Genomic DNA, 12,140 nt, shown 5'->3' with positions numbered 1-12,140 from the left:
TTTTTCCCTAACCACTAACAGGTTCAACAGGTTATTTCACCTCCTATCTTCCTCTTTATCCCTCCCACATCCTCTTTGTGCTCTAAGAGCAGGGGAACACACTATCAGACAATTATACTCTATCATTTTCAATTTATAAACTTTATGTTGCTGTTTCTCAAAGCATATCAATAAAGCCATGGGGTGAATGGAACACTTAATATAGATTATTTTACTGAGCTTTTAAAAAAATTAAATTACCCCCATGCCAGTAAGTGAGAGGTACATGCAGAATGGCTAAAGGCGGAGGTATTTCTCAAATCTATTCAAATTAATCTGGCATAGTGTGGGCTAGAGACAAAATCAGTAGATCCACATTGCTAGACAGTATGACATATACATTTAGATCATTTTAAATAAAGTCATTACTGAATAGATCCTCCTCAAACAAATACTATTATCACAAAAAGTTTCTTATTTAAATGAGACATCAAGGACCCTCATGCTCAACCTCTGTTCAGTGCCATTTTAACACAGCCACATCCACATCCACATGACCATTGCAGATCTGTTTGGGTGGCTTAGCTCTTACCAAAGACAACCAACAGGGCCTGGGCCAGATGGTGGAAATTTTATCCCTAGAGTTGTTTAATGAGAGAAACAAGAAGTATGAGCAATTTTCTGTAAAACAGAAAGCCAGAGTAAGAGGAGCAGATGATGTCAATAAGGAAAAAAAAATCTGGCAGGAATTTGATATCATGCCCTCAATTATCTGTGTTTTAAAAAGTTGCATATCCTGATTGTTTCTTACATGGTGTTTGTCTAGAGTTAACTTAAAAACCTAGATTGTTTCTTAGATGGTATGTGTCTAGAGTTAGTTTAAAAACCTTAGGCCTTTTTAATTATTGTTAAGACATTTGAAATTTTTAAGTAACTGTCTAAAGATTCTAGCTCAGAGGAAGAATGTGAACAAATCCTTGGAGTTGGTGATAAAGAAGTGAATTGCAGGACACCAAAAAACAAAATGTACCTTTGGATTTATGAGCCAGTGAAACACCAAAGCCACTGAATTTTTTACCACTAAAGTAGAAAGAAGCTCTTAAGTACAAATGCGAAAACCAACAACAAAACTTCCATGAACCAAGAAAGGATAGTAAACTGAAGTGTGTTACCTGAGGTTCCGGTGTGATATCTTAGTTCACAAAGGGTCTTGATAGTTTATGCCTGAACAGAGAGGTTCTAGGATGGGAAGACTATAAATGTTAATATGAAAAGCATATTTTGTGCATCATAAAGGTTCTAGACACAACTGGGCCTATAAAGACAGCTTGTTCTGAAATGGTTTTCTACCTGCTTCCTGGAGAACCCATTAGTTCCTTCTGTAAAGATTCCTCTTCCATCTCTAGCTGTAGAGGCACAGGACCATTTCATGATTTTTTTAGGAGTGTAACGGTGTGAAAAGCAAGCTTGTAAAATGAACTGCTTTCCTCCCCTTCCTAGCTAATTTCTTTCTCCCTCTGCTCTAAAGACTAGGATATCTCTTTCTGACCCCAGAGCTCATGTTTAACTCAGAAAGTATACTTTGCAAATGTCCTGCATGTTCTAATTTGTATGGTAGAAGGAGAAAATAGCTCATCTGAGCATCAGTTTGACATCATTATATCCCAACGGTCTTTGGAAGCCAATCCGCCTTCCCCCTTTTTTGACTGTCTAAAATGCCCTTGCTAGCCAGACCCCTTTGCTAGCTACAGTGTTTGCACATTTCCTTGTTAATCAGCTGCGTCGGCTCAGAGACTGTGTGTTTTGGTGTTGTTTGTGTGTGCAATCTCGTGCCGCTTCCTGAACGCATGTGTCCCTTCCCTTCACAGCCTACTCGACACCCAGCACCTCCCCCGCAAACCGATTCGTCAGTGTTGGACCACGGGATCCAAGCTTTGTAAATATCCCTCAACAGACACAGGTGGGCCGCTCTCATCTTTTCTGTATGTGGTGCAGCTTGTATTATTCATCAGGTGCATTTTAACTTGTCTTTTGGCACGAAAGGCCGCATTTTCCAGACCCTGTCCAGTCTTCCCTTTCCTCCTGATCCCAGCCACATTTCCATGTGTTCTCAGAAATCACAGAAAACTTTGCCTGCAGTTTTTGCTTCTTGTATTGAGTGGGTAGAAGAAGAGCTGTTTTAGCTATGGCAAAAAAGGTTTCCCAGGGTTAGCTAGTGTGTGTTCCCTCTTAGGAATTCATGGCCCTGTAAATGCAAGCAGACAGAAGCAGGCCCCTACAGAACCTGAAAGTAAAACCAGTGACATCAGAGTACATACTGGGCATGGAGGGACCCAGCCACTCCTCTGTATTCATTAGAGGGTCCCCAGGAACCTGGCAAGCTTTCTGAAAGAGAGGGGAAAAGGGTGCATGAGCCCTATTAAGTTGCTGGTGTTGGTCCAGGAATAAGACGTGTTTGTTAGTGGTTACTGCTGGCCACGGGGGAGCAAGGTGCGGTGGGTGGTGAGGGGTGTGTATGAGTCATATCTGAAGCAGGTGATTGAGAGAAGATGACTGCCCAGACATCCAGAGCTTGTCTGCCCATAGACAGTTGTGTTTTGTGCTAGTCCATGTCAAGGAGAAGAAATCTTTTTGAAAAGTTTTGGAATGGCTGCTGTATATTGAGAAACAGTAAAAGACTTTTTAAGTTCAAAGTTAGTATAGGTAGAGGCATTTAGAGGTTTATGAAATAGAATTACATTCACGTTTTGAAATAAACTACTCTCTGATTTCCTAATTAGAACATGACCATATTTTATCATAATTAACCTAAGGAAAGTATTTTCTCCGTAAGGTTCTTAGCACGGTGTTTAAAAACATTCTTGGAGCAATTTTGTGCACATGCCTGTGTGTGGAATCTCCAGATGCCTAATTCATAACTATTCGCCTCCGTTTATAAAACTATGGCCAGGTGCATATGAATGGAATAGATTTGCCTTCCTGGGTCCCTTTGCTCCCTCTGTAAAGGGCTTTGGTTTATTGCTATGTCGACAGCACAGGTTAAACTGCATTGTATCTGAAGCCTTCCTCACACTGAAGCAGGGTCACAGAAAGTACAGCATTAGCAGAGAAGGCAGCTGGGAGGAGAGGGAGAGCCAAAAGGGGAGAGAGAAGGTTAACTCTTGAATTTCCCACCTCTGTTGTTTCTTCTTAAACTGGCCTGCACATGGCATCTGAGATTAAAATCTCCTATTCAGTACCTCCCATAAAATTCTTTCAGTTATTTGCTTATTTTAAACATACCTTCAAATATTCAAACACTTTTCTGGTGAATTTGAAGTTGCATAATTACCTGTAAAGCATTAAAACAGAAGAACATAATTTAATTCTGTACATTTGGCGTAAGTGTCCAAGTTCAATGAGAGGGGGAGAACTGGAGATAGTGGCTCTATATTGGATGATTCATTTTCCCAAAGCACGAATGTCCTCAAGTTGCTTCATTAAGAGCCTTTAAAATGCAGCTTTGAAATGTCCTGTCTGTATTTTACATAGTATTTTTTATATAAGCTATGATTCACAGCCCTGAAATTGTACGCTGTGTTCCATTCAATTTCTTTCTCTGTAATCGAAATGTATTATATTCCACTGTGGCTTTCCTTCACAAATGCCTCACTTAACCCAGAATCTGAGTTTTCGTAATGCTGACCACAAAAATTCAATTCTTAAAAATCCAGATTTTCCACGCATCTGGATGAATGATGTCATGTAGGCCCAATATTGGCATCTGGAACTGAATTTTTTTTTTTTTTTTTTTTTTTGGTTTCTGTTAAGTATTTGGCATCATGGGGACAACAGCTTAAATTTTTCTTACCACAGTGACACCTGCCACATTTGGCTTGAAGAAAGTCATTCCCAATTGTCTAATGAGAAGCTATGCTAATGGAGTTGTCGTTTTCCCCCCAAAAAAAGATATCTTGAGGTAAAAATTATGTATTCTAAATATTTTAATTTTAAGGCATATATATTAACTCTTTTCTTAAATGAGGAACTATTTTCTGGAACCACTTAAAGTGTTAGATATATGTAAATATAGATAATAAAAATAATAATATACCTGAAAAAAAAAGTTCCCTTTCAAGAGGACATTAGTTCGGAAGAGGAATTTTTGACAAGAATTTTTTAAAATATAATTAGAACATGGTCTGCATATTTCCTAGGCAAACTTGTGTTTTTCTATATTGATACCCTTGTTATAAAGCATGACATTTATATTAATTGAATTACAGGAAAAGTTATCTGGGAAAACAAAATTTTGCTTTCTACCTATGGAGGAATAAGAATTGAAGCGTCACCCAAGCAGATACTTAAGCTTTCTAAATGTAGAAGCAGTATCTTGTACATAAATCTATAAACAAATGCAAAATAAAATGGCCTTTCTGCTCCCAAAGACCAGTTTCCAGTGGAAATATCTTAAAATGCCTGAAGCATCATCCTGTAGAAGATGGAATTGATGGGGTCTCTCTTTTTTCAAGTGGGTAGAAATTGAACCAATGTAGGCATTATAAGTAGGCAGCTTTCAGACTATCATAAGATCTTTTTTAAGAAAAAGAGTTATTTGATTGTATATAGCTTCTATGGGGCATTTTCTATGTACTAAGTCCATCAAGCATGTGATGCACCTAATCTTTATAGTCACCTAATAGGCTAGATCTCTACTTTATAGATGTGGAAGCTGAGACTAAGGAGACTGTTGATTTTCCCAAGGCCATACTATAGTCAGGAGTGGAGCAAGAATTTGTATCCAGTTCTGTCTGACACCAAGGCCTATGCCCTCTAACCACTGTACTATGTTACTGCCTCATGAGCTGGTGAGCTCTTTTCCCTGGGGATTTTCCAACAGACACTGATGCTCACTTCTCAGGAATACTACTGGTGGAGTCCCTGCTTTTATCCCTGAGACTGCATTAAAATCTAATCTTGAATGTATAGCCCCAAAAATGGAAAGCAAAGTTTCAAAGAGGTATTTGCTTATGGTTGTAGCAGCATTCTCCACGATAGCCAAAAGGTAGAAGCAACCCAGGTGTCCATTGACAGACGAATGGATAAACAAAACATGGTGTGTACGTAGAATGGAATATTACTCAGCCTTTAAAAGGAAGGAAATTCTACACACGCCACAACGTGGATGAATCTTGAAGACATTATGCTCAGTAAAATAAGCCAATCACAACAAAATAAATACTATATGATTCTACGGATGTGAGGTACCTAGAGTAGTCAAATTCATAGAAATGGAAAGTCGAGTAGTGGCTGCCAGGGGTTAGGGGGAGGGCAGAATGGGGAGTCAGTGTTAAAGGGGTGCGGAGTTTCAGCTTTGCAAGATGAAAAGAGTTCTGGAGATGGATGTTGGTGATGTTTGCTCAACAACGTGAACGTACCGAATCCCACTGAACTGTACACTCAAAAATGGTTAAGATGGCTTTTTTTCGAGGTGGGAGCCGACTGTTGTGAGGTATGGTACTGGGTGCAGATGCAATGTGGCTCTCGATAGCACCTTATGGACAGTTGTGTCCCAAAGGAGGGATAACAATAGCTACTGAAGTCCTAAAGAGCAAGCCTAACTCAAGCCATTGGCATACAGGCATTAGACAGAAAACTAGAAGTTGAAATGGTGGAGTCCAACTTGTCTGGACCAGCTTTATGTTTCTGGTGCCGATGTTTGGAGACCTTTTAAAGGTATGGAGAGTCGACTTGACTACACGGTGTGGAGCAAGTTTTAAAGAAGCAAAGGACTCAGAATTCATGCTTGAAGAAATGCAGGCAGACCTGTTATCCTAAACTAGAGTTTTTAATGACCACAGCAAGCAAGCATGTAGCTTACCGCTTGAAAGGGTCTTGCCTCACCCAAGCTGGAGTGCAGTGGCCCTTTGAGGCTTACTACAGCCTGCCTCAGACTTCTGGGCTCAAGTGATCCTCAGCCTCCCAATGGTCTTTGTAGACAGCCTGATGGAGTCTCATGGCACAAGAAGATTAAAACAGTGTCTCCAATTTTAATAAATTTTTGCAATCCAAAAAAAAAAAAAAAAATGGTTAAGATGGTAAATGTTACATTGTGTGTATTTCACCACAATTTTTAAAACAGAATCATTAAATAAGCTCTAAAGTCCTTTTCACCTCTTAGGAGTTAAAATTTCTGTGAAACAGTCAGGGCAAGTGGACTGTTGATCAGAGTAATCATGTGCTGACTGCTCAGAAAAGCACTAATGATCATGCCCAGCACATTGTGGGTACTCTGCATACATTGGCTGAGTCTAAATGGTTCAGAAGGAACTTAACAAAATATGACTTTTTCTTATTATATTCATAATACATGTTAATTGTGGAAAATACAGATGAGAAAAAGGATAAAAATCACTTGTAGTCCTACTATTAACATTTCTATATAAATCCATCCAGAGTGTTTCTGTGCATACAAATATATTGCAAAAAGTGAGATCATATTATATACACTGTTTGGTAGCCTGTTGTTTCTTCCCCTTAACAGTATATTATGGCCTTCTTACCATGTAAATTGGAAAAATTGAATATTGGCTTTTATTGCATCTATTCATCATCTGTAATGATTGGTAGGGAAAGATAACATGGATAATTGAAAGCCATTTTTCCTCCTCTTTCGCTTGTAGTCTGTTTTTTTCTCCAGAGAATTCCTCCCTTGACTGAAGCAGAATTGCCTTCTCTTTAGCCTTGCCTTGAGCTAGTTTTCTTTCAAACTGCCTTCCAGTTGCATTGCATATCTCGCCCTGGCTTTCGGCTTTGTTCGAACATTCCTGGCTTATCTGTCCCATTCTTTTGCCTCTCTTGTCTGCTGCCTCTGCTACCATCATTTGCCTCTCATTTTTCTTCCTCCTTCTCCATATCATAACTGATCATTGAGATGAGAGGTGGCCACCTCCCTACAGCCTTTAGAACAACCATCAACACTGAGAAACTGTGGCCACTTGTCCCACCTTGAATCTCTTATTTTTCAACATTGTCCCATGACAGCTGATATTAACATATAGAAAGGTCTCTGGGGTATACAGTATTTACTTCACTTTAGACACTGTTAGTGTGCCCTGCACGCCCACTGAATGATATAATGTAATGATAGGGAACCTGCCATTGTTTCAAATAGCAGAAAGCCAATGACCATTTCAGTTGCATCCCATAACTTAATCTGATCCCTGAAAATGAGAACCATTAAGAGGAGGCATTTATTTAAAGAAAAAAAAAGTTAATATTTCATCATCAGGTAATAAATAGAAATACCAATTTCCATGCAGGAGGACTGAGCAAAGAACTCATTTTGATTCAGGTTCTAGTTTAATCAAAAGGTTTAAATAAAATGCTTAACCTGCAGAACTCCAATGAGGACTAATTCTTTGAAATGAAAAATGAGTGCAAACAATATTAAAAACAGGCCTTTCTTCCTTACCACCCAAATCTATCACTGTTTTGCATCAACAGAATCGTGGTATCCAAAATGCTGTTTAAAACCAAATTACCATTCAGACTATTAGAAGAATCACTTGGCATGGCATGGGCCCGATTTGTTGACAAAAAGGCACAGGTGCTATAACCTTTGCTTAATAAATCATTTAGCTGCCTGACTTGCAAGCAGTGTGATTGCCCTTGCCTCATGAAATTTACAAATGTATGCACAAGCCACACACTTCACTGTGTTGGAAGCCGGCTGATCTGGTGAGGTCCCTGCATAGCTAAAGTATGGTCATGACACCCATTGTCTGCCTCTGGTGGGAGTGCACCCAGAATGGGAGAGGTAGAGATCACGGAGAGCATTTTGAGCTGTTGCCATTCTGTGTGTCACATTCCTGAAGCTCTACTTGAGAAACCAAAGCTTAGGCCATCTGTGGAACTCTTCATAAGTTCCCTCCTTCAAGCGTTTAGTGTTTACTTAATTACTTAATATAGCCTCAACACCTACAAAGTACAGGGAATAAAAACTCTCCTCGAGTTGTTCAAAGTCTAGCAGAGGAAACATATGTGAAGAAATAATAGTAATGACAACATCAACATCAGTAATGCAGTGTAATACCAGTACTATGAGGATTTGTCTAAGAGGCTTTAAGACAGCAGAGTTGGGTATAAGAACTTTCCAAAGAGTGGAAGCAGCAGAAGAGGCTGGATAGTTTTTCTGTCCTTGTCCTTGTCTAGCTTGGGCCTAATGATATAGTTCTTGTACACTTTTTCCCGCTTTTAACTTTTACCATCAGATGGTAGATCATGTTTTAGCCCATCCCAATAAAAGAGACAGGTTCAGTTCTATCTTCTCTGGACCAGATAAAATTAGACTCCTTTACTGCTGCACAAGGCTCAACCAGTAACCCCTTCACCCCTCATTTCCAAGAAACGCCCCCTCCTAGTGGTACATCCTTACTTGCCCACCCAAGCTCACTTGAGATTGCATTTGAGTTAGCTGAAGCCATTCCCGGGCTCCTGCCCACCCTGACAGGAGCTGCCTGGGTGTAGAATGTTAGTTAGCACACAGAAGTTCAAGGAGTAACTGGAGAGTTACAAAGGCAGGAAACTCAGATTTCCTTAGAGAAAAAAAAAAAAATTATATATATATAATTTATATATATATTTATTATATAAAATATATTTTAAAATTTATTTATTATTGTAACAAATGTATATTATTTATTATGATAATAATTATAATTATTAAAGAATAAATAATATTTATTCATTATTATATATAATAAATAAATTTATATATATATATCTCTCTCTCTCTCTCCCACCCTGCAACCCTACTTCATCTTCTAAATTAGAAGTGGATTTGAGCATTTCAGTTTCAAGCCCACACAGCTGAAAACTCCCAAGATTAGAGAGGAATGGCAGATAAAATTCCATTTTCTCCTGACTTTGAGCCAAGTTCAATGTCTTATTGGCCAAATGAGTATTCTACAGCACCCATGCATGCTAGGTTCTGTGTCTACACTCGCTACAATACTGAAGAGCCCTCTAAGGTTGGTGCTACATCTCCATTTTACAGATGAGGAAACTGAAGTCTCAGAAGAGTACATTTGTCCCTTGGTAATTGAGGTAGCTGAGATTTGAACCAGTCTCCAAAACTTATGTTTTTCCCAAATACTTATCTGCATCCCCAATTGTTTGTAGTGAAAGGTTACTGACCATTTTCTCTTTAAAAGAGTCTAAGATTGACTCACACTCTTATATCAAGGAATCAGAAGCCTTGAGATTAGTCCCAGTGCTGCCTGCCTCCAGTGGGACTGTGCTGAACTTGGTTCTTCTGAAGATCTGCCCCAGTCTCCTGCTCATATCTCTGTAAAACCAAGACTGAATTCATTCTCTCATCCTGCCTGGGAAGAAGACCTTTACTAATGATATTAGTCTGCATCTGTGAGAACAGCTAGCCTTTGTCCAGAGACCAGATAGCAGAGCAGCTAAGATAACTCCTTTATTTTCAGATTTTAGTTGAAGCTTTATTCCATCACTTAGAAGCATTCTCTGTGTTTTATTTTTGTTGTTGTTGGGTTTTTTTTTTCACAGTAATTCAATTTATCTAGTCTAGTTTTTTTTAACTGTAAAATAGTGAAAATAGTGAGATATAAATATGTGTGTGTATATATATACACACACACAACCCTATGGTTTTGAGTCTTAAATTCTGTTAGTGTAAAAAAAGTTTTTAACACCTAATGAACACCTAACAAATGATAGCTTTCATTGTTTGGTTAATAACTAAACTCTTACTTTCTGGATTACAAAGTATTTTCTCATTTGATTGTAAGAGTTACCCTTTGAAGTAGGCAGAGCTATTATTATTGTTATCCCCACTGTATAGGTTAAAAAAACTGAAGTTTAAAGAAGGGAAGTGACTTTCCCAGAACCACGTATCAAGAGGTCGGTAGAGCCAGGACACAAATCCACTTCTGATTCCACATATCCTATGAAGGAAGGACTTGTATATCAGCCATTCAGCAGCTGCTGTTCTATGGTCACAACCTACTTACCAAAAGCAACCATCTAACAAATTAGGAAGCCTCCCCCTACCCCCTGCAAGATCCTAACCCTGTAGGTTGCTCCATTGAGCATCAGCCTTAAAGGTGCCCAAAAGCCTATTTAAATTGGGCACGGCTATTCTTCCCTTGTACAGGCAGCAGCATAAGTGCACTGTTTCTCCCCTTATGCTAAATTGTGCCTGAGAAGGGCCTTCCCAAGGGGAGACGATGTCTCTGAGAGTGGTAAGGACCGGCAGGAAGTGAATGCATCCACCCAGAATCTAAAGGGAAAGGAGGTGCCTAAATCGAGGTGGTGCCTGGTCATTTTTTCTCGTATGTTCTCAGCTCCAGTAGCAGGTGTTGAATAGTAAGCAACACCTCGCAGAGTTGAGTTACTCATGCAATCTGCTTCGCCTCCCTCCGTACTACTGTGGGCAGGAGTGAATCGTCCCAGCTTCCCCAGCTCCCACACCAACCTGTAAGTTCTTGACACATTCTTTTCACATACACTTGGCGGCTGACTCACTGACAGGCTATGAGACACTCTTAAAATAAATTTTTCAATAAACAGAGTCTTTGTCTTTCAGGTTTTAATTTGGCAGCATGTTGTAGACATGCCACAAACTTCACTTCTGGACAAAGTTCGAGCCATTACTTCTAGATACTGTTCACCTTTTCTCTCCATTCCTGTTCTTCCTGTCACCTTTGCTCCACGAAGACTTGGGGGATCTTCTTAGTTGAAACAGATTGATGATTATTGTAATAATTAAGGTCTCTACGATAGTATCTGGCACACAATAGGTGCTTAGTACATATTGCTTCCCTTCTTGCTTCCTTTTTTTTAGTATTAAAATTAGAACAGTGGCAGTAGAGAAGGGGAAGGTAAAAAAGAGATTTCACAGGAAATGTTACATTGTATGGGAGAAGAAGGAAAAAGACCAAAAATCTGCTATCCATTCAATTAGCCCTTGGAACTGTGGGGAAAGGGGGACAGAAAATGATGTCAGGAAAAGGGTTGGAGAAAGGAGCTATGAGTTGGTGGAGAGAACTGACAGGAAGTAGATCAGAAGTTGATGATAGCCGTGCATGGAACTTAGAAAACCATAGTGCCAAGTGCAGAAATGCCATCAACATTTCTAGCTGTTAGATGGGTCTCCGTAACAATGCTTCTGATCAGTGACATTCCAGGGTACTAAGGGAAAGGTACTGGGTACTCAGCAGGTTTCTCTGGGGGAACAGGAGGAAAAGTCAGGATTTGAGGAGTAGGACAGACCTGTTCTGACATCGTGGCTGTGCCATTTATCTCAGTGGTCTTGTGTATCTTACCCTTTAAAATTCAGCTTCCTCATCTGTGAAATGGAGGCAATAATAGTATCTACCTCATAGAAGAAACCCCAATTAAGTGTGGTGTAAGGCAGTCAGGATTATTTTTCTCACGTAACAAGAAATCTGTGAGTGAGTGGGTGTTAGCATTGTTTCAGTGCCACACGAGGCCAGCAGGAACCCATGCCCTTCCTAACATTCTGCTCTACCTTCCTCAGTATGCTGCCTTTTCAGCCTCATGCTTAGAGCCTCTGACTGCAACACGGCTGCTGCAGCTCCAAATAGCATAGTCATATCATACCTTATTTTTCCTCTAATATCGGGGAAAAGGCCCTGCTATTCCTCCTCTGCACCCTGCTAGCAAATTTCTTTGTAGGTCTCATTGGCTAAATCTGGGTCACATTTTAATCTCTAGCTGCAAAGGATGCTGAGAAAACCAGCAGAAGATTATCTTGATTGGCTCAAATCATGACCCATCACCTAGGACCAGTCACATTTGCCTCTCTCAGCAAAATTGTCCCAAGGAAGAAGGGGCAGTAGATAGTGGATAGACTGTTAATAGGATCTGCTGTGTTCTTTTTTCCTGTTCCCTGATAGGTTTCATGCACTTTTCAACTCCAGTAGTTGCACTTGACCCTCTTGTCTCTGAATGCTTGGCTTATTACTCTGCCTTTCCTCCACACACTCCCTATGTGTTTAGGAGACATATATGCTGTGCGTGTGACTGTGCAGAGGTCATTTCTTTTCAGCCTCTGTTTGAGGTCCCGGATTTGGGCAGAAGTCCTGGTGTTTTGTGCAGACCAGCTCCCATGGGGCTGGGTCACCGTGCAC

General features: G+C 39.9%; 1 protein-coding gene and 1 long non-coding RNA gene across 5 annotated transcripts in view; both read left to right on the top strand.

Moving 5' to 3' along the window:
- Positions 1-12,140, top strand: part of NFIA (nuclear factor I A) — a 386,737-nt gene that overhangs the window by 347,608 nt on the left and 26,989 nt on the right. For 3 of the 4 annotated variants that reach the window (XM_007978527.3, XM_007978532.3, XM_007978526.3), the window contains one exon: positions 1,848-1,939. The exons of the other annotated variant lie outside the window; for it this stretch is intronic. In XM_007978527.3, coding sequence (XP_007976718.1) covers positions 1,848-1,939 — 92 coding nt within the window. The remainder of the gene's footprint in view (positions 1-1,847; positions 1,940-12,140) is intronic. 4 annotated transcript variants of the gene reach the window in all.
- Positions 5,436-6,045, top strand: LOC119625086 (uncharacterized). Its single transcript, XR_005241214.2, has 2 exons — positions 5,436-5,694; positions 5,749-6,045. It is a non-coding gene; the product is annotated as an uncharacterized lncRNA (long non-coding RNA).

The sequence above is a fragment of the Chlorocebus sabaeus genome, chromosome 20 (assembly GCF_047675955.1).
Source record: "Chlorocebus sabaeus isolate Y175 chromosome 20, mChlSab1.0.hap1, whole genome shotgun sequence".
Taxonomy (NCBI): domain Eukaryota; kingdom Metazoa; phylum Chordata; class Mammalia; order Primates; family Cercopithecidae; genus Chlorocebus; species Chlorocebus sabaeus.
This window is presented reverse-complemented; position numbering and strand designations above follow the sequence as displayed.